Source organism: Cyclospora cayetanensis, unplaced genomic scaffold (assembly GCF_002999335.1).
Source record: "Cyclospora cayetanensis isolate NF1_C8 unplaced genomic scaffold, CcayRef3 CcayRef3_contig_15, whole genome shotgun sequence".
In the NCBI taxonomy this organism is placed as follows: Eukaryota; Apicomplexa; class Conoidasida; order Eucoccidiorida; family Eimeriidae; genus Cyclospora; species Cyclospora cayetanensis.
Window position 1 is genome coordinate 56,347 of NW_020312092.1, and position 22,696 is coordinate 79,042.

The 22,696-nt window shown below is 52.4% G+C and overlaps 2 protein-coding genes across 2 annotated transcripts; both read left to right on the forward strand.

Moving 5' to 3' along the window:
- Positions 1 to 3,427: 3,427 nt before the first annotated feature.
- On the forward strand, positions 3,428 to 9,135 carry LOC34622130. The gene is made up of 5 exons (XM_026336818.1): positions 3,428 to 4,859; positions 5,332 to 5,480; positions 6,371 to 7,843; positions 8,017 to 8,497; positions 8,570 to 9,135. Exons 1-5 carry the CDS (start codon positions 3,428 to 3,430, stop codon positions 9,133 to 9,135), a joined length of 4,101 nt encoding a protein of 1,366 aa, XP_026192603.1.
- Positions 9,136 to 13,451: 4,316 nt separating this feature from the next.
- Positions 13,452 to 21,897, forward strand: LOC34622129. Its single transcript, XM_026336851.1, is given in 18 exon segments — positions 13,452 to 14,052; positions 14,221 to 14,385; positions 14,553 to 14,733; positions 15,050 to 15,219; positions 15,376 to 15,579; positions 15,850 to 16,090; positions 16,253 to 16,385; positions 16,603 to 16,959; positions 17,123 to 17,321; positions 17,502 to 17,959; positions 18,133 to 18,535; positions 18,736 to 19,017; positions 19,283 to 19,505; positions 19,795 to 19,918; positions 20,010 to 20,135; positions 20,320 to 20,437; positions 20,645 to 20,878; positions 21,065 to 21,897. Coding segments are annotated over 18 exon segments (5,052 nt in total).
- The last annotated feature ends 799 nt before the right edge of the window (positions 21,898 to 22,696 follow it).

Below are 22,696 nucleotides of genomic sequence, written 5' to 3' on the forward strand. Positions count from 1 at the left end.
GACTTGAAAGGCTATCATAGTTCTTCTGGGTGACCAAAATGTGTACTGCGGCAGAGGACGAGGCACCGTGATGCTCAGATCGTCAGCATTGCAAGCCGGGAATTCTTCCAAACCCGGCCACTTGAAATTCCTACTGTTCCTTCAAAGGTTTGTACGGATCTAACAGTGGACGATTTCAACTACCGGGTTGGGGCCAGGAGAGCATCTACGTCGATGTCGACGCACTCAGCTCTGATGCCCATCTAATCCGTTGATCCACTTCTTTCACGGCTCAAAAGAGTGTCTCAACTATTCTTTACCCAGTACAACAGGCTTTAAGTGTCAGGGGCATTGCTGAGAATGAAGATTCGAAGTTCATTAGTGCGTTCTGGCGTGCCTTGATGAATCGCCTACACACCTGCCACAAGATGACCACTGCGCGCCATCCCAACGTAGACGGACAGACAGCAGGGCAACCCCAGATAACCGCCATATTTGCCGCTGTATACTCATACAAAACTAATCGCTTGGTTCAATGTTCTCGCTTCTGTTGAGTACGTTTCTAATACAACAGTACACTGGTCAACCGGTTTCTCTCCCCCACAGATTCTGTACACTGAGGGGCCCTTACAATCCAAGCCTGGACCTGGGGGATTGGCATTAGCAGCCACCCTTAGTAGTAAAAGATTTGGAGAGCAGCTGGCTAGTGCACGTGAATGTTTGCGCACAGCTAACGAGAAAAAAGCACGCAAGTGTGCTGAACAGTAGCTGGATGTGTGCTTCAAGGCTCTATATTTGGTCTTGGTGGATCGACAGGCTTTCCTAGGTGCACCAGAAGTAGCCAGACGAAGAAATTTGCGGCCAGGAGTTTAGGGTCATTCGCAGGCTGTTTGATGAATTAATGCTGTCGTTTCTTCAATTGATTCCTCTAATATTTGAAGGTGTCACAGAACTATGAACACTAGCTTCCTGAAGTTTAAAAGCTCGCTATCTTATTCGCGGGCTTTGCCGCGCATATGAGCGACCAATGTGCTGACAGGAAATTCATATAAAACCGTACACTCGGTTTTTCTCTACGACTATTGATAGGCGATATTGTGGGTTAAGCTATGCCACCACTTTGCACTGCAGTTGCGATTATTAACCAGAGCTTGGTCAAATTTGACGAATTGGCTTGCATGTTCGGCAATCCTGTTTATTGCAGGGAACGCAGGACTATAAGATAGAATGTTATGTGCGTGCACACCAAATGCTACGTCCAGCTAGCTGTGAATGCTGGGAGTGCTCAGACTGTCCGGCCCCTACATTTCTAATTGTCCCTCTGCACTGATATCGAAATCATAAAGCACTGACAGGGGCGAGCCGCATTCGTTTAATAACCGGTCAAAGAATTTTGAAATGAGTTTCAGCTGAGACTACAGTTAAATGTGTCCCTGCGGAGACAGATGGAATGCAACAGATCATAGATGGAGTAGAAATTGAAGAATGGATAAGTGGCTCACAGCTGTGGCCTGTGTAAAGGGTACATTCGAGTTCAATATGGTTTTTTCATTATCCTTATGGCGCAATGCATGTTGAAATAGTGGACATAAGAAGTGCTTCTCTCGCTGGCTGCCTATGTCCTCTCGTGCTTGAGCCACCTTGAGATGCGGCCAGCGATAAAAGAGCTCTTTTAGGGGGGCACTTCACAGCTTTATCCTAGCTTGAATATGGTTTAATGGTCCAGGATCTTTTTTCTTCTGGCCAGAAAAGGAGCTTTTCAAGTGCACTAAAAGGACAGCCAAACCAAGCAATTCATACTGAACAAAATATAAGCTACATGTAATTATACGTCGCCGAGCCGAATTAGCCAAGCCTAATAAAACACATCCTATTTTTCTGTGCACAGAGCTACCATGTGCACCTCTCTGCAAATGCCGGAACTGCTCAGGGCTGTTAGCTATTACACCCCTACTGTGTCTGTTCCCCTCGTGCTAGAATCCTTTGGGTTCAGGGCCAGAAGAAGCAGGATCCCCTTAAATAATATGGAGAAAAGACTTTAAAGGGGCACTGATAGGGCTTTGAAGCTGTGGGTCTCATTATGAGGACCCTAGGAGGAGCGTTACACACGCGCATTCACTCTCGTAATATGGAGCCAATCCTGCTCTGCAGCAAAACAAGACGGAGAAAATAATCAGACCAGCGTCCAATACATGAATAAACCTCGAGCAGATATACATTTGGTCGAAGGAGCTCCTTACGCGTAAACTGGCCTCTTGTTTCGGCGGAAAATGCACTAGGGTAGAGGCAGCGGAGAGCGCTAGTGGCAAGTTGCGGCAACAACTGCTGCAGCAATGCTTCACTAAGAACCAGATGAAGCCAGAATATACAGCTTCTTGAAATAAAAATAAGGGACCAGCTTTTGTGTTCGTAAGAGATGGACGAGGGGCCGCGGCGCCTGCTGCCACTAGCTCCACTGCGTGAAAGGTAGCGAAGTTCATTTGCGGGTGGCCAAGGTGTTGAGACACTCAAACAGCCCCTATGTCTCTTCTTTCTCTGAATCTTGCCTCGCTAATTTCGCTTTACCTGATCAAACTGCGTCCTGCAGTATCTCCGCCAACTGCTTGGTAGGCGGTCTTCGGCGCGGGAGACTCTGCGAGCTGATCGCGACTCTGCCCCTCTGTCGCCCCCCGCTTTAGCCCTCCAGTTTCATAGGGCCCAGGCTGCGCCTCCGTGCGTTCTAGTTTGTCTCTGTGGTTATCCCCCTCGAGCATCCTTGCTGGGCCCTTCGCTTCTCCCAGAGCATACCGCTGCTACCCTGCTGCCGCCGCAGTCGCCCGACCGCGAGGGCATGGGGCTGCTCTAAGCCAGAGGAACCCTGTCTTCCCTGGACCAATGTTTCTTCACCTTCCTCTGGATAGTGTCAGAAGCGCTCTCCCCCTTGCTGGCAGAAGGCGCTGCTCCCTCTTTGCAGGCGTTGCCTCCCTCGCCAAGGCGGCGCAAGCAACGTCCTTACCCGCCCCCCACCCCCACTGGGGTGCGCGCTGGCTGCGACTTCAGCAGCTAATGTTGTGATATTCCTTACTTTATCATTCACGGTTTAGTTGAGCGCGGCGAGGAAGTCGGCTTTCAGGCTCCCCCTCCCAGCCCGTCCCAAGGTGCAGTCATTGCGTGTGCAGTCGTGCAGCAGCACCGGGCTCGCCACCTGCCACTCTTTCGTCTTGAACAAACAGCTGCCAAGAAAGTCAACCCTTCCGCATTCCGAAATCTTGCTTCCTTGACACCGCTCTGCTGCCCCCTCCCGTCTCTCCAGGGGCCTCCCGGTACACCGGGGCCCACGCCGCCCGTACGACCTCTATTTCGGCCCTTAACGGCCAGCGGCGCTTCTCCCTAGGGGCTTTTTGGCGCTTTAGGGACTGATCTGCAGCCTGGTGCCCATTCGGCAGTGCGAGAAGCGGTCCCCTGCGCCATGGCGTCTGCGGCATTAGGGCGCACAGAGACCCCTCCCGAGGCGGCTGCTGATTCGGTTGCTTCCGGAGATTCAGCTGCAGCGGCAGAGGGCAGACGGAAAAAATTCCCGACAGGATCTGAACCCACTGATGTGCCCCCTGTGCCCGTTGCTGCTCCTCCAGCAATGGGCCCCCCCGAGAAATCCAGCGGGGGGAGCAGCCGAACCTCGGGCGATGACGACCCTCGTGGAGATGGACTAGACATACCACAAGATGAAGGTACTGCGCAGCTTCAAGCGCTTCCCCATGCAGACAACGCGGTCGACAGCTCGATGCGCAGCAGCCACGCTGCTGCAGCGAGTAGCTCCTCTCAGCGACAGGGTCCCCCCCCCCTGGGCTGCACGGCGGAAGAAGCGCCGCAAGACGATCGAACCAGGAGGTCTCCCGATTTTCTGGCGAATCAGGATTTCGCATCTGTGGCGGGAGGCTCCAGCACTGCTCCTGCGGCGTGTGTTCCTTGCGGGAGCGCCGAGGGAAGCGAGGCTGCGCAACAAGGAGAGCCGCTCGATGTGGCGTCTCTCTTTCTCCTTCCCTCCGAAGATTTGGATCCGTGGGCTTCGGGCGGCTGCGATTTGCTGCTTCCCGCATCGTCCTTCGTCAGCGCGGATGCGATCAGTCAACACAGGGGCCCCATGACACTGGGCCGTGTGGCACTTTTCATCTTTGGGTTGTTTCAAGGCGACGTTCGCATGGGCCTGCTTTCCGCGCAGGGGCGGCTGCTCGCGTGGCGCTGCCTGCTGTACTTGGCAGAGCAGCACGATCGGCAAGTCAGCGGGGGGCAGCAGCACGCCTCCCCGCAGCAGGGGGGGAGCAACAACGCACAGGCTCCCGGTGTCTCTGCTGCAGGGGATGCAGGGATGCGCAGACGGCGTCTGCAGCGAGAAAGCGTAGCCACTTCCAAGGGTCGCCGCTCAGTGCGGCATGCCTTCCTGTTAGACCGCAGCGGAGCAGCGCGCGCCGCCGGGGCGGGGGCCCCTGCGGGGCCCCCCCCCCTCGGCGGCTACAGCCCAGGGGCGAATGACGAGTGGGCGGAGGCTGAGGAAGAGGCCCCTTCGTCCATGAACGTCAGAGAAGAAGCTCCTGGAGAAACTGCAGGCGAGCAAGCGCTTGTTGTGCCCGGACTGAGCGCGGCTATGACTCTGCAGAGGCAGCTGCAAAAGGGGCAACAAACGATCGGCTTCGAGCGCCATTTCACCCGCTTCGTTGGGGGCACGATCGATCGGCGGTGGGCTTTGCAACAGCGGCATCTGCGCATTCCTTCGGAGGCTTCGAGGGGAGAGGGAGCAGCCAGCAAGGAAGAGCTTCTCGAGTTGAAGCTCGAGGAATATGGGGTTGCAGCCGCGCCAAAAATGTGGCCAAAAATTGCGGCTCTCCCTGAGAGAATTTTTGTCGGTGCGTTCTTCCTACAGGGCGCGAGCTGGCAGGGAAGCAGCCGTCATGCCGCCTGTGTGAGGTGGTGGGGTTCGCAATCGCGAAGGGGGCCACGTAGCAGTGTATTCAGGAGGTTGGCTGAAAAGTTTCGCTGAAAAGTTTCGCTGAAAAGTTTTGCAGTTGCTTCCGAAAACGACCGTGCCGTCCCGTGCATGGGGGGGAGGCGCGCGTGTGAGCACGACGAACGGCAGGCAGCCTACGTTGGCGGATTGCATGCAAAGCGTAGTCGCTTGAGGTGCTGGATGATTCACGCTTTGTGGGGCCGAAAGGGGGGTCGTCGGGTGGGTGGGGTGCTGAAGTCGGTCCTTCTGCTCCAAAATGTACGAGCAGCCCAGGTGCTCGATGATGGCTCCATTACGCATGCACGGAGCCTCTCAATAGCGACACACAGTCCGCCTTGCTGACGTCTGGGGTGGGTGTGATGCGACTGCAGGTCTCCCCGTGCAAGTGGCAACGTGGGTGGGGTGGGGGCGCAGCGACAGGGGGGATACTGGCCGCATGCTGTGGAGAGACTGTGAAGTCTCGCAGCTGCTGCCAGGCGGTGCCTTTAGAGCCACTTGCTTCTTCCCTGGGGATCCCAAGGTGAGACGCGAGGGGCGCTTAGGATTCAATTAGACAAGGTGCTCAATCGCGTTTGCTGCGCGTGCTTAGAGTTGAAGCAGCGAGATGCGGTTCCTGTCTAAATCTGCGCGTCTAGCGGGTAGCACAGACTCCTGCTCGATCAGCGACACCCTGTAGGCAAACCGGGTACCCCGAGCCCACAGGCAATCCATGTAGTACCTTGGTGCGTGGGGCTTCTCGTGGATTGGGCTTGCTATCCATGTGTAGAAGTCTGTGTGCTTCATGCACATGCACATGTAATACTCGTGCATGCACAAGCAAGTACGGATGTGCATGTGAATGTGTGCATTTGTGTGTGTGTTTGTCCATTTTTGTATTTGTATACATGTGTATTTGCCTGTTTGTATCTTTATGTATCTGTATGAATGTGTTTGTGTATGTACGTATGCAATAGTGCGTATGTCCATGTACATGTGTCTTGATGTGTATGTGTGTGTACATGTGCATATGTGTACGTGTTTATGTATTTCCATGTGTATGTACATGTATCTATCTATACATGTACATGTATCTATCTATCTAGTCCATATATATCTATCTATGTACTTGTATCTCTCTATCTAGTCCATATATCTATCTCTCCACATGTATCTATCTATACATGTACATGTATCTATCTATCTAGTCCATATATATCTATCTAGTCCATATATATATATCTATCTATGTACTTGTATCTCTCTATGTAGTCCATATATATCTATCTCTCCACATGTGTCTATTCAAATATGTACATGTATCTATCTATCTAGTCCATGTATATCTATCTAGTCCACATATCTATGTATGTCCATACGCCGATCTATCTGTGTCCATACATCTATCCATCTATGTTGATTGTTTGTGTACAGGAGTTCACTTGTCAAATACGCGACTTTGTGGCGCCGCGAGTGCCGAGTCCGTCTCCGAACGAGTGCGCGTGGCGTCTCGTGCCAGTGGAGGCGGATCCTCTGCGCGACATATATCCTGGCGCATGTCTCTCGGTTGGTCTTGCCGTGGCGAGCTCCCCGCAGCAGGAGCAGCAGCCTCACGGCGAGAATGCGGCACGCGCCTATTTTGTTGACGTGGTCGTCCAGGACGTCTACTTCTCGTTGGAGCAGGCTTCGCGGGCGAAGCAGGCGGTTGCAGAGGCGCGAGAGCACGAAGACACCCCCCCTCTTGCACTCAAGCAGGCTTTGACGGCAATCGGGAGGAAAAGCCTAGGAGGCGCAGACAGTGGGGGAGAAAGCGGCCCCCCGGAGGGGCTTCGACCGAACTGCGCAGTGCGCGCCATGCGGGTGATGGTACTGCGAACGGGGGGGGCAGCCAACGAGTTCGCTCTGGTATCCGGCCGTGTCGTGTACAAGTTGCCGTACGACCTTTACAACGGCGGCAGTGGAGTTCTCAAGGAGTCTCCTTGGAAGCAGCGTCAGCAGGGAGGGCCCCGCCTTGTGTGGGCGATCCCCAGAGCCCTTACTCCGGCGACTCCTGAACAGATCAGGGGGAGGGGGGCGAGTGGCGGGAGTGCCAGCGCGAGCCTCGGTGGCGAGGACGTGGACGCCGTTGCGAAGCGCTGGAAATACAAGACGCAGGCCGATAGCAGGGACTGGATTGCGTTCCCTCCGTTCGTTGTGGTGTATTTGGAGTTTGACGGCTCGGCGCAGTACACAGAGACGCACCCTCTCCTGCAGCGCTATCTGCAGCCGGAGCTTGACTTGGCTGCTTTGTCTCACGGCTCTTGGCGGCTTTGTCTTCCACAGTACGAGCACCCGAAGGAGTTGCCCGTGCTTTTGCCTCATCCTAGCGACTTGCCGCCAGCAGAGAAGGCGGGAGCACTCAGGCCCGAGGCTGGCGATGCAGCCGCTGAGAACGCCATTGTTCTGGAAAGCCCGTATGCGCGGAGCAGCGGCGTGGGCGCTTTCTTGGCGGGAGTCGAGGGCCGCACTGCTTTGAGCAGCGACGAGCTGGCAGACTCCCTCCTCGTCACGCATGCTTGCGAGCCGCCTCAGCCTGTTGGCGGCGCTCAGAGCGGCAGCGGAGACTCTGCGGGCAGGGGCACTGTCTTGAGCATCAACCATCTTGCCAGTCTTCTCTGCAGTGGAGGAGGGGACTCTGCACCCTCCAAGGAGCTGCTGGCGCGAGCCATTCCCTTCTTTAGAGGCGTCCTCCCCCATCTGGGGGCTCATTCCTCCAATTGGCAGCTGGACGTTGCGCGCTCGGCTCTGAGGGCGGCTGAACAGGCAAAGGAACTGTATGTTGAAGAGCAAGAAACGGAGGCCGAGAAGCTGAGGCTCCAGGGAATAGCCTTTACAGGATCTCTGGTTGGCAGTGGTGGTGGAACCGAGGTACGGTGAAGCTGCGCGGCAGCGCAGCAGCGCTTCTTGCGGCCTCCCCAGCAGACTTGTCGCAGGATATCGCTTTAGGCAGCGGCTCGTGTGCATCCGACGCGTGCCTTTTTGCGATCGTGGCTGCGCCTGAGCCCTCTCCTATGCTGTCTCCATCCGTGTGTTGCGCGCAGGGGATGCGGAGCCACAGAGGGACAGAGGCGGTTGGTACCGCGGCAGAGGCAGACAGCGGCGACTCCTGGGAGTGGGCGGGTAGTTCGGGGAGTCGCTACCCCACGAGCAGCGACATTTCGCGCTTCCTTCTTCGCACGTCTGGCCATGCCATGGGCTCGACGGCTGGCAGAAGCCTTGGCGGCGAGCCGGTGTTTGCTTCGGGAGAAGCAGCAGGGGGACCCCTGGGGGGTGCTGGCAGGCGAAGGCCGCTGGGAGCCGTCGCGAGTCTCCTGTCTCAGGACTCCCGCAGGGGATCGACTTCCGAATTGAACCCCTCCGAAGCGCGCTGTCGCGGAGAGGACAGCCCCTATCTCGCGAGAGGTGCTCTGGGGGCAGAGGGAGAACACCACACTACCCGCCGCACGACTGGATCTGGCGTCCTTAGGTCTCAACCGGAGGAGGCAGCGGCGGCTGGTCTGGGGGGGGGCAGTGCGAGGGTGCGTGGGATTCTGCCCACCTCGGCAGCCTTTGCAGCAGCAGCAGTTAGCGCCTCTCCTGCAGCGGCGACAGCAGCACGCCGCAGGACGCTTCCCCAGCGGGAAGAAGAGGAGGACTTCCAGCCATCCGTGAGGACTGCGGCAGCATCCGCCAGGCAGAGCAGCAGCGGGGGGAGGGCTGGCGCAGTCAGACGCGCCACTCGAAATGTCAGCTACGCAGCTCTTGCGGGGATGGATCAGGGACAGGATGACTCCGCGGTTCCTTACAGGCCAGTTAAGCGACTGGCGAGGGGAGAGCTTCCCGCAACGAGTTTGGACGCTTCGCATGCCGCCGCCGATCAGTGGGAAAACGCGCACACGAGGGACGCGGGCGCGGCGGATCTTGCCTCGGGAGAAAGCGTCTTGAGAGGCACTTTGCATCAGTGGGCGGCTCTGCAGCGCCAGGCTGCAGCTGCAGAGGAGCGACTCCTCAGCATCCAGGGGAGCAGGCCAGACCGCGCAGTTGACACGAGCATCAGCACCGATCAGCTTCATGAGGCTCTAAAAGGTTTCGTGCAATCCATAAAGGCAGGCTCTTCTTCTGCCCCCGTCGTCAGCGTCCCACCCATGGCCCGCGACAGGAGCTTCGCAGCTTCCCACTAGCGCAGGCAAATCGACGCCGCCTTTAGACTGCATGCAGCCCTTTGTTGCTTCTGTGCGCCACTCGGCGCGCCTTCCATGCTGCCGTGGTTTGATCATCCCGCTGCATTGGCAGAGGCCGAAGAGGCCCTTGTTTCGGCACCAGGGTTGCGCGTACAACAGGGAACGGGACTGAGAGTGGATGTTTACGGACAGCCGGCAGTTTCTGTGTTGTTCGACGACGCCCCAGCTGCTTGATAAAGCCAGCTGCCGCAGCCGTCATTGATTATAACAGTCGACGCCTTTTGTCTTTTGGCTGTGCTGATGGACCACTACCGGGATGTGACCTCTGTGAGAGGACATGTTCGCAGCAGGGATTGGCTCACCCACGCGCAGTGGGACTTGCAGGGGGTGCCAGACGAATTCGTAGAGCCACAATCGCGTATTTCCTTTCGTAGGATGGCTGCATGCGGAGAGAAGGGGGCCGACAAACTCAACGATCAGAAGACGTGCTAAGTGTGCATGGTTTCAAGCCGAACATCACGTGGCTTCCAGCGCCTCTTGTCATTCAATTCAATCGTTTCCCGTAGTGCTTACTAGAGGTTGGGCGCTCGGTTGAGACAGCAACAGGTGCACGCAGGTGGAAACACGGCCAGTTTGGCTATGGACCACATCATCGACGCGCACCTGCAGTGGAAATGCTGCGCTTTCTCTGGTTTGCCGCGGTGCTGGAGCCAGTGTTGGCGAATGTCAGGTATGGTATTGTAAGTGTTGCTGTAGCAATAGGCCTGCCCATTGCACGCTGACCTGTTGGAGAAGCCTTGAGGGGCTCTCTGGCTCAGACGTCAGCGACTTTCAATCGTGCTAGCCATCTCTTCCGCAATTGTGTCTGGCAGTAACTCCGCCGTACGACACCAACCGAACGCAGCATGCTGCTCAGTGCAAGCTTCACCGCGTTTGCCGATGCTGTATATCTAGACTCCCTAGACACCATGTACTCAGCGCACAATTTGTAGTGTGCCGTGGGTAGAGTGCCAGAAGGCATGGAGCTCTGGCGAAGCTGCCGATGAAACATTTAGTTGGCCTTGCAAAGGGGGCCAATAGAACCCAGCAAGGCCCCCACAGCAGTGCAGCAGGGCCCCATTCGAAACCCCTTGCCCGTGTTATCTTCGGCAGTCAGTCAACCCCGACACACTAGGCTGCACTGCTTAAGCAACAGAGGCCGCAAGTTCACAGCGGCAACGCAGGCATATGCATACAGTGTTACAGATATTGACGTCCCCAGGCCTATCCCCGTGCAAGCAGCCACTGCATGCCTCGTGAGTAGGTGTTCGAAAAACTTGCGCCCCAGCTTAACCAACACTGAAGCACAATGAAGTGGATATGCGAACAGCGCATACGCTGCTAACAGGGGTGCACATTGCATGAACTCGTGTTTGGTGTCCAAAACGCCTTGGAGACTGGAGGGTTGTGCAGCTTCCCGTAGTAACCAGAAACAAACAACGGATACGGCTTAGCGCTAATGAAGGAATTCGAAGTTTTGAGCATTTCCCATGATGCCAGGGCGTTCAGACATCCTCGCAGAGCCAATTGGGCCTCCACAGGCGCACAGGGCCTGCCTCGTCGCAGACGAATAGCTGTACCAGCACCTTGTGAACCCGCTGTGCCTTTCTCCGCTAAGCATCTCATGAGACACTCAACACGGCAGTAAGATACGCTGCGACTCTAGGCCAAGGAAGTCCAACCCCTAAAGTTGGGTTTGGCCCGCACCATCCTTAGCCACGGTTGCCTTTCCAGCATCGCCATCACCTCCTTAATTTCACCTCTGCCAAAATCCGCAGCAGAGGAGTCGCTTTGTACGCCTGATCCTGGTGAATATTGCATCTTCCTCCGCCGCTGCTACAACTCAAGAACCGGCTCCAACCGCTCCTGAGCTTTTGCCGATCTGTAGCAGCATACGTCTGCCAAGGTTACTCCCCTTTCCGCCAAAGGCTTTTTTCTCTCCAGTGGCTTCAGCAGTGTGACCTCCTCGGCAAATTCTTGTGGCCGTTCTTCTGATATATCTGGTTGAGTACAGAGCTGCGCACCTATGCAGCTGCAGCTCTCCTCAGCTCAAGAAGAGGAAAATAGGTGCCCAACGTCTATCCATTCTTCTGCATCAGGTAGGTTGGGTCCACTATTGAAAGAAGGTGCAGACATGTGTGTGTACCATTTTCTTCAATACCATGAAAGCAACACACGGAATGCCAGAGCTCTGAACTTTTAGTTACACTGGTCACATTCCCTTCAATGCTCGACACTTCACACTTGCGGCCATGGGCAAGGACGCTAATTCCTACCTGAAGGAATGCTGCATTCTCTGTCTATTCAGAAAAGCTGTCTGAGTAGTGCAAATCGCAGCACGTGGTGTTCCAAGCACCATTAAGTCTAAGCCACGATATGCACCCCTCCAGCGTTCATCCCTCCACTGCTTGCCCTGCTGGAGCGCCCTGCTGCTTGAACATCACTCCTGCCCTGGTCCAGTGGGAGGCACAGCGCAGTGGAGCTACTGTGTGCACTCCCTGTCCCCGCCTTTCCTGCAGAGTATCCGCCAGCAATCATTCTCCGTCAAGGTGGCAGGTCCTTTCGACACTATTTGCCTCTTCTCCCGAGCAATCCGTGCAGAAGGAGGCACGTCTCATGACACCAGGGCATTCGGTGCTCAAATGTCTGAAATCCTTGTGAAGTGTATCTCGGTTAGTCACCTTGTGTGCGTTACTTTCTGGTATTAGGCACCCGTGCCCCGCATGACCAGCGAGTGCATTAGTAAGTTCCATGGGCTCTTGCTCCGTTGCAAGGGTTATAGTGGATTCTCTGTGCTTGATAAGGAGGCTCTATTATGGACCTTTGCTCTGAAGGTTGAGGAGGAACATTTGTTGCAGTGGCGGCACTTACGGGGGATCGCCACTGGACCCGGGAATAAACCAGGTCCATAACCCGAGCCTTCAGTGTCTGCTACCTTCGTCTCCTTGATTTACCCCAAAAAACCTGCAGTGCAACCGGTGAGGCCTGCTGCTGTCTTCATGAGACGATGAATAGAGCCGTGTCACAGGGCAACTACTGCACAAGCCAGGCATATATCCAAGCGGCATAGCAAAGCCCCAATGTCCCACTACTCACAGGCTAATGGGTTCGCTGTTCGAAGGCAAGTGATGTTTCTCGCTAATACATTACAATTTCAGGACTGTTTGCGAAGACTGAAAGTGCACTATCTGTTGAACCCAAGATAACTTGCTCTTGTGCTTGGCTATTTGGTGAGTATCCGTGACGGCTAGTGGGATGAACTGAAATATGCACGTTATTCCGAGGAAGCTAGAAGACCGCTAATGAGTGAAGTAGCAGCAACGAAATCGGTCTCGAGACAACGCGCCTCCTCCCGCCCGAACAAGTGGTACGACAGATTTGCTGTCCTGGATTGCCAAGTTATGAAAACCTGTGAGGCATTATATGGGTAAGCACTAAAAATATCAAATAACAAAAGCGTATCATTATAAATGAATACATCTTACGGCCATTCAGGAAATAGGGTGTGTGAAAAGGCTCAGAGTTTTTCTCTGTGGAGACCTCGTGGACCTCGCATGACCGCCGTTGCCACACGCCACTCAAGGGCGTTGATGTGCAGACACATACTTTTGGGCTACGCAGTGCGGCCAAAGAATTAATGTTTGAGCTCGCTTTCTTTGAATTCCGTGAAATATCGATAATACTATTCCTTCGCATCTTCTTCTCACCTTTCCCGAGCAGGGCCGCGCATCTGCATGGCCCCTCGTCGCCAGCCTTTTGCCTTGTGTGTAAACTGGCTCATAAGCCAACGCGTCGTATGTGCCTTTGCTCAGAATTTGGAAAGAATTCAGTGAATTTCCAGTTTTCCGTGAGTGTGTCCAATGCGCAAGCATGAAAATACCAACCACAGGTGTTGATTAAATTCTTGAGTTGGGAAGCTTGAATAAACCTTACATGGTATATTTGGGCGAAAGCTACCGTCTAGTCCTAGGAAGAGCCCATTTGCTCAGCTATATGCGAATCGGTCATCAACGAGCCGCTTTGCAATGACAAACACAGAAATCTTCTGTGCCCGGCCCTTCTGGTTGACTCATCCGTTCCAGAATTACGTACCACACCAGCATAGATGAGGGCTCGGACACTAAGCGGCTCTGCCTTCAATGCAAAGGCATCTCCTTGTGCTTCAGGCCCGCGGACGGCGACAGATATATGGTGTATTAACCACGGCATGTTGCGTCGCAGCCATTGCTGATACGTATGTCCATGGCTTAGCTCGTAAAGGTTGAACGGGTACAGCCATGGTGCCCTCTGCGCGGTCCTCCTCCTCGGATTCCGAGAGAGATTCTTCTGTTAGAAGCTCTTCCACTCCCAGCAGCGGTTATATACAAGTGGGGTTGGCGGAAAACACAAATTTGTCATTTGAGAAGAATAACTCGTTTCTCAATTGGCTGTTGCTTCTCGTGCTGCTAGGAGGGTCTACTACCTGCGCCGGTATCTTTTACTACTCAGTTCCTTTGCGCCACGAACTGACAACGGCCGTGCGTACGCACCTTTCCAGCACACCTTTCAAAGAGGGTGTCTTTTCCCTACCCAGTTCGTGGGCGGGGGGATGGTTGAGTAGCTCGACCTTCTCCAGAGCTGTGGAAATTCACAACGTGAAGGCAAGTACACTTGTTCAGCCAGATAAGAGGAGTTTTACCATAGCTGCAGGCGCCATAATGACCTGGGCAGATGTGGAGGCCTGGCTTCTTAAGGTCCTGGCCCCTACCCTTTACACGGGCAACTTGGGGGGCGCCGTCGTAGTGCAACTAGCCAAGCTGCATCTTGTTAAAGGAAGTCTTGAGGAAAATACAGATACCTACACAAAAGGCCTTGTATACAAAAGATTAGAATTTTCTGGTAGGCCACAGCCCCTGTGTGAGTGCAATCACCCGCCAGGGCTGCCGACTTTCGCTTCCAGTTGGCCCTGGCACCAACAACTTTTCAAAACTGAAGTTTGTGCAGGACATATTGATGGATTCTTTCAAGTTTCCAGTACTGGTTTCTATGTGAACGTTGGTTTTTCAGTTGCTGAAGAGAAGACTGTCGACTTTGGAGAGATCCTCGGCGGAACGTATGGAGTTGACGCTACGAGTACAATACAGGCACTTGGTACTGACGGCTGGTGGACCCCACTTACTACAAAGGCAACACTTATAATTCGAGGAAGGGATGGCAACGGAAATGATTGCAGTATGTTTTTCGAGTCGTGATTTTGGCAGCTAGTAGCGTCGTTTGCAAAGTGCTTCTTAACACCCGAAGCAAGCACTCGCCGGAGAGGCCATCGATGCAGCTCGCTTTTTAGCAGAAAGCGCTCTTCTAGACTCTAGATAATGCAGTGCGACTGCTTTTTGATGCAGCTGCTGAGGTTTGCTTCGAGCAATCCCAGTCCGGCTTGGTCTCTGGGCGAGTTGACGTTATGACAACCTTAGTATCTGAAAGCACCTTGGCACTGGTGTTCGCAGCTTTGTTCTTAGCTGCGAGCATTGGTTACAGTGTCGTAGAATGGCTTGCCTTTGAACAGACGAAGAGAACACGCAGGTAAGAGAGGGCCCGCGTGAACGGCTTGCTCTGCGTGTTCGGCAAGCGCGTCAGCTCTCCCTCTATAGCACTGGGAGACTGCTATGCACATTTAGCTCTTGAGATCCAGACTAAAGTTCTATTTGCTCTCTAGTCTCGGTCAGCTTTATGCAGTGGCCGTAGCTTCCAGTTTCCTCAGTCGGGCGCCTCGACACCATGGAGTGCCATTCGCATTGCCTATAAGCTGAAAAAGACAAATTTCCCTCAGAAGAGCGTCAAAATGTTTCTGGAATCCTGAAATAGAAACTATATATGGGCCTTTTGGGATGCCATGCAGATTCGGGGAGGAGCATGGTCCCTTGTACCGCTATTTGGAAGACCGTTGGCCCTGCACACTGGTAGCTGCTACAAGTCTTACCAGCGGTACACTAATGCTGACATGCTGCATGTTGAGCGTTTTCATCGCCAAATCTGAGTACAACACCGTAATGCTGCATGCACTAGAAGGTCAGTCACTTGGTTCTTGCCTTCTGGCGCTTTAATATCGGCTTACAAAATTTTTTCCTAACCAGTTTAAGGCAGCAGATTTGCCCCAAAGCCCAAGATATAGTTACCTGTGAGTTTCAGAAATGTAACGGCTCAGATTTTGTGCGTACGCTGCAGTGCTGGAGAGCATAATGGGTGTTTTATTAATGGTAAACGGCTGGGCGTTCATTTTGCGGCTTCTGCATTCTCTTTCTGGCGCAAGTATCTTTTTCTTGGTTCTGGAGAAAAGCACTGCCGTTGCTGTAAACGAGTTTGGGGGAATCTTTGCCATAACGATCCTCTTGCTGCTCGGTGCATCGACATGCAACTACATCCTTCTAGGTGAGCTAGCTCTTTGATTGGCCTCTTAGAAGTTCCTACTTGACCAGGCTTGCGTTTACAGGATGCTAACTAAAGCTTCTAGCTGCATGTTATGATTGGCTCCTCAGTCCCTCCTGATGTACGTGGTTCATGAAGAGAGCAAAGGCTTTTTAGGATGTTTTGCTACCCATTGTCTAGCATGCTGCCTTACCGAAGCTATGATGAGTATGACTAAATTTTTACACTATAAGCGAGTTATTTGCTGTCTTCCTCCGTATGATGGCGTTCCAGGGCCGCGAGTTGAGCAATTTCAGAACTTCGGATCGTCAATCTTTTACACGGTCTGCATGGTCTTTGGCGCACCGTTCACTCATTCAATGCCGCCTGCCGCATTCATAGTTTTTTCTTTTTGTTTAATGGTATTCTGGGCTGTAATCGTCCCCCTCTTAGTGGCGATCAACATTCAGGCGCTCTACACCGTTGTAAAAAAGGTCCGCTCAGAAGAAAGGGAGAACTTGGGTGAGTCACAGGCGTCACCGTGATATTAGCCGCGAAAAATAAGGTCTATGCACTGTACTTTGTGCAATATTCAGAATGCGGCCCAGCATTGGGGTACCTAATAATCTACAGTTTGCCTATATTCAAGCAGCCATGTGAGATCCTCAAGGGTTCATGGTATTACTTGGCATAAAAGCCTGTTCAGCAGTGCCAGCACTGTTGTGGTTTCCTGATCAGGATATGAAGTCATTGGCCGAACTCGGGAATGGATGCAAAACAACTTGTTTTTCTGCACGCCTGAACCAACGGATCACAGTATTAAGGAAGAGGTATTGTGCGATTGACAAGTGGTTCCTCTGAAAGGATGCAGAATACCCGCTTTCAATTCTTTGGCAAAATTCGCAAGCTAATTTGTTCTTTGGTGCTCCATTCAACCTGATGCAGCGTTCGGGGCCCCAGGTGTGGCTTGTGCTGCATCCGTGGTGGCGTTAGGTAGACTGGCACTTTTATGACCTTGTGAAACACGTCGGTACATGTGTGCGGTAGGAACTGCAAGCTCGCCTGAGAGATATGCGCGAGACTGACGCTGCCGATTTTTGTCAACACGAAGAAGGAAAGTCAGAGATCTCTCAGGCAGTGGACAACGTTGCGCTCGAGTGTAGGAAGCTAGTGATGGCGTTTGCTCCGTTTATTCTTTTTTTTACAATGTCCATGTGCTTAATCTGTGACACGCCGCGTGTCAATCGCGAGTTTGAGAAGTCTATGGCGCAAATACTCCAACCATTCAACACTACTGATCCGTTCATGTCACCGGAGGACAATGAACGTACCCCGCCTGTTTGGATGATTCCCCATAATGAGTGCAACCCGACCCCCAAATCCTTTCCTGCTACCCAGCCACCGGTTAGTTTACGGAGTGTCGGCAGCACTTTCGTTGCAAGAAATCAGACCCCTGCACTTGGTAAACGGTGATTTCGCATTACCACCATTCCCGTAGGGCTTTTGCTTGCTACTTGTGAAGTGATGCGTAATCGTACTTGCAATGCATGCGGATGCGTTGCTGCAGGGAATAAAACGTCCACTTCGAATTACCAATGTCACGTCGCTCGGGGGCGTCTACGATTGGTTGGAGCAAATACTAGCAGGCCAGATACTCAACGCTGCCTTCAATTTGCCGTCCACTACAAACGCAATCCCACTTACAAACCCTGGTGCAGTGCTTTTTCTCACGAGGGTAAATTTAGAATGCCAAAGTTTCGAGCCTCGTAAGTTGTGGGCCTGAGTGCATATGCCATTCCTGTCCCGGTCAGCTTGTGGTGAAGCGTTTCCTGCTGGCCATCAACATTTTGCACTGTTACATAGCCACAGTCCCAATCATCCACTGCGGCTGCCACATCACAAGGTGCCAAACGAAGTGCTGCTTTTGCGCTGTGAAACTTTTATAGTGACTGAGCTCTACCCAGTCAGGCGCAAGAGCGACGCATTTCGCAACTGGTCTTCTGACGCTTTTGGAAACAGCAAATTTAATCCAACTCCAGAACGCGTCTACAGAGTACCCATATCCTTTTCTGGTGATGGTTCACTAACGACTTTCGTAGACGCAAAAAGCCAATCTGCATTCAATACAGTGGATTCCGGAGGCGAACAGCCATCAGCAATTCGGCAACAACAGAATGAATTCCCAGACACTAGGCGGCTCTCGGAAAGTTCCATGGAAGACATGCAAGCGAGTGACGAGAATTGGACTGCATCGGACTTTCAAGAGATATATGTAGGCCCTAGTTCCATGAGAACCAAGATGAAGCAACTCCGCTCAGCAGGCTTCCTAGATTGGCAGCTACTTGAGCTAGAAGCAACATGGATGACGTACAACGGAGATGCGAGCATGTTTGCTCTGAACAAAGTACGTCTGCTGGCTGTCAAAAATTCCCTACAAAAAGGTGAGGCCCCTAACAATAACCCGCAGATTTTTGGTGTGCTTTAAAGAGGTGTGATCCCCGTCTGATGCGTAAGGCAGGAGCTCGCTACAACGCTCTTCCACCGATCCCTGTTCTCCCCTTCCAACTGCGACCTCAGGTTACTGTAGCAATGGACGAAGGCAATTTGAAAACTGCCGTGCATGTGACTGTTGCTCCTTCGTGGCATATAAACCCACTCGGGGACGGCATTCGGCCAGAAGTGGTACTGATGCCACTGTGTCTTGTATGCCTACTACTTTACCTTTACCTATCGTATCGCGCAGTACAGGAGCGTCGGCTGCCTTCTATGTACCTCATTGTACTGGATCTGCCTCTTGTACTGGCTTTCGCTTGCTGTTGTTTCTTCCTACTGTGCATGTATAATGTCGCGTTTGACCCTGGTTGGACCGCGGAACTAAGCTCCCTAGTAGCGGGGAACGCCGCATCAAGTACCGGCCACCTACCTAAATTTGTCCCAGGTCCAGTTCAACCTTGGCAGTGGCTTCCCGGAAGCTCCAGTAGTAAGCAAGCGGAGCTGAAAATTTCTCCATAGTCGGTTGTATCCTGTTCAGAGTGCATCTCGTAGTAGCACAGTGCCACCGCTCCGCCGATTGTGCCGCCCACGAGCTATAGCCTCTCCCTTTTTATTCTACTTGACAATATTTTTCATCGTAAGCCATGTACTCGCATTTCGTTGTGCGCTTACGCGTGAAAATTGCAGCTCCATCAAGGTCTGAGCCACCGCCTACAGCCGAGTCTTTCCCACGTTTTCTTCGCATTCAGAATCACATTGAAATATTGGCAGATTACCTCTTATATTGCAAGATCTGCGCGGGGCTACTGTTCATCGTAGCCGTGATCCGGTTCATTACAATGGTGCCCGCTATTCCAGAGAAGATGCAGGGCCTTCGGAAGCTCCTTTCACACCTGAATGCAGCAAAAATGCAAACAGCGTGTACTTTGGGCTCACTTTTCAGCTCATTCTTGCTATTTTGCTTTGTTGGTACGCTACTACTCGCGCTCTGATATTTTATGTTCTCAGAAGCAACCGGAGCGATTGATGGGTGGCTCAAATGTGTATGCAGCAGCTGCTGCTGTAATGCGAAATATCAAATTTAGATAGCTTGTAAATGCATTTGCTGCATGGTTTTCGCGGAGTGGGAGCAGCATCACTGTCTCCAAGGAGGTGCGCCGACATATCGTCAATTTAGCAGGGGCTTAATGTGCATTCTGGCACTGTGTGTTGTCTCTCCGCTGCTCTACTGCAGGATACTGCGTTCTAGGAGGATCGTACAATGGATTTTCTAGCTTTGCAAATGCACTCGTATCGTGTGTGATGCTGACGCAATCCAAGTGGAATTTTAACACAATCATCACAGTATCTCAGCAGGGTCGAAGTATTGGATGGCTTTTCCAAGTTTTCACACTTTTGACGTGCATGTTTTTCTTTGGTTTCCTGAACTATATTGTTCTCTCAATGATTTACGTTAGGTCCGTGCCTGCGGGGCTCATGTCGAAGCTTCAGTTGATAATATGTTGAATTTAATTCCTCGAATAAAGCGACTTTCCTTTCGTACAAAAGTAGTCAGCTACTTCGTAGGCAGAGCCTGTAGGACGGGGAGGCTTGTGCCTACGATTGAGAGGGGTTTGCGCTTGGGCCCGTGAAATATAGTTAGGTCCAGCGTGCACATAGTGGGTATTTCCGTCGGCATTCCCTCTACTTCATTTGCTATTTAAACTTAGGAATTGACCATGTTGAACTGCCTTGTTGCATGTTTAGATATGAGTCAATGAAGGGTGAAGAGGCAGCGGAGATGCAGAACGTCTTGGAAGCAAAATATGGCGTTAAGAAGAGGAAACGTGTGCCTCTGATGGTCAATGACACGGTAATTCTATATTTTAAGGTGAGCTATGGAAGCCTAACTTGTAAGACGGCCATTGTGTTTGTTTTCGCAATCAAAGATAGCGTGGGTTTTCAAATGTGTGCAATCCCAGGCTTTTGTTAAGTGCCTTACCCTTCAAGCTTGGGGAGTGACTCTTGACGGAGAGGAGCCTGTAAATTCGGACTTTGCTAGCCTAAAAGACGACTTCTTCATTTCCCTGAAGGAGCTTCCACTGATGGTTAAGGAACCACAAAGTACACAGGCACGTTACTGAAGACAAGCAAACGGCTTGCCGCAGCAAAAGTTTTCTTAAAATACTGGAACTTTATAGTCCAGTGACCTCCTCTGAAAGTCTCTCCAGAATACGAAAACTCTGACTCCCTCATGCCATTTCTGCGTTTTGAGTGTTTCTTGTACCACAGGAATACATCAGCAAGGCACTGCTTTCCACTCAAATCGTGAGGCTGCAGCAGTGTCTTACGGATATTGAGTTCTTGCGAGCCAAGCACTTCCTTATTCTGCATGACCTTGGAGTTATTGGTATGGCCGAAAATTCTGTTATGTCTTGAGTTTTCGCAGAAACAGTACAAATTCCGCATGCTGTTTTCGTGTGTCGAGTGCTTCTTGAGCCACAGGAATACATCAGGAAGGCACTGCTGGAAAGCAGCTGTCCAGCACAGTTAAGGTATTGCTACGCGGAGTTCATTCTCCAGAATCGTGTCCAATGTCTGTGTTGGCGAATTGCAGCTGAACACATGCGCGTGCTTCGACAGGTAATTCGAAGACAAGGGAAATATGTTTCCGGCGTGGAAGCGGCGATACAACACGTAAACAGACAGATTGAAGAAGTGCAAACGCGCAAAGCGTTCATTACGTACTACAACCAACAGGATCCATTGCACACGAAGCAACAACTAGAGCAGCAGCAGCTACTCGATCTTGGGATGGACGCCGGTCGTGAAGGTGCTCGGAGGGCAGTTGGTACGCATCATGGTTTTGTGAGGGGCAGCAGTATAATACGCTCAGATGGGTGGTATGCTGCTTTTAAATCTGGTGAACACATATATTGAGTTTTGGTAGTACCGGTCTGCAGGTTTATTGGGTGGTTTGGCGGTGACTCTTTCGCAAGCGGTGTGAAGGTGTTTGTTTGTGGGCCCGGACTCGCAGCTGACCCTCGTGCTTACATCCCACCGGAACTACTAGATGTGGCTCGGTGGGAGGATCCGATTCGCCAGCAACTCATCGAGGAGCAACGCGAGCAGCATCGCAAAGAAAATTCACAGCCACCAGCGCGGCATAGACAACAGAGAAGGCGAGAAAAGGATAGCGAGAAGCGAAGGCACGAAGAACAGTCCCCTCCGGCCTTCAGTACACGCCTGGCTATTGCGAATGTAGGTGAATCTGTTTCCACTCCTTTTGGCCGAGGTGGACGCCGCTCACCGGGAGCGCGAGCACGTTTCCCTGTTCTTCCTAGATCCGTGGACAGTGATGATGAAGACTGGGACACTGTGAGGCAGCACTATGGGGGAGATCATCAGGGGACATTTGAATTTCACGATAAAGACGGAAACACAGTGTTGATAAAGCCAACCCCAGAACCTCCAGCTATGGCACTTCCTCCAGCTTTTATAGGGACTCCTCGTAAGCGAGCTGCTCAGGCGTCTGTCCAGCAGCCAGAAGCCGAGCGGGAAGGTGAAGAGTACACACAATATCCAGGCGAAGGCACCTCAGCTTCTTCCGCTGCACCCGTCGCTCTAAGGGAGGCCCCGCCTGTTCCCCAAACAGACTCCTTTGCGGAGGAAGAGGAGCCACGGCCAATGACCAACGCTCCGGATATTGCAGAGGGTCGTGCTATAGATCTGACAACAGTGCGCCAGCCGTCTCAACGGCCTTACCCCCAGACACAGGGAAGCCGGCGGGCCAATATCAATCTACAGACCTTCGAAGTAGGTGGCGAGGAATTTAGGATGCTACCTCGTAGAAGGAAAAAGCAGCGCTAATTTTTTGTATTTGCACAAAGCCACACTGGTATAGGCAATCGACTCAACTACGAGAAGAATAAAAGAAATAAGTTGGACATCCGTTTGAGTAGCACATTCATTGTAAAGTGGTCACGGTAAGCGTCATATCCATCATACAGCGGGGAGCGCTGAATATTTCTTGCTTCTTTGTGCAAAGAAGAAAGCAGGCCTCATATAAATGCACAAGATTTGAGACTGTACACAGGCTGTATATTTCAAATGTTCAGCCTTTACCGTCGGGCAGGAGGTAGCGGAGGTTATTTAGAGTGGCACATTCAGTAAGACCCCACCGTGGCAGCATGATTCTGTCAGGCTCTGAAAATCCGTGAATATCATATCGCAACGGCCTGCTAGTCCCGTATAGAAGTTACTTTAATTTTGAAAGATGTCTGAACTGATGCACCACCTTCACGTGCTGGTGTCTTGGCTGATATCACTAGAAACCGGTGCCACAGCTGTGCCTCGCATATCGTCTAATAACTTAGGTCACGCACACTAATAAATGCTTAACTCACAGCTAGGGATCATGCATGAAGTTGGGTAATACACTGGAGGTTGCTCTGCCCTTATCGTTAATAAGCACAGTCGCCGCAGAGATCAGTTGGAAAACACATAAGCTTCCTTATACATTTCATATATAAGTAAGCTCGCAACGTCGTCCGCCTACGGCAACACCGAAGTCAAAAGAACTCTGTTAATGGCTCGATATTAATGGTATGACACTTGGTGTGCGTCGTCGGTCGAAGGTTGGGATAGGCGAAGTAACTTCTTAGCAAGG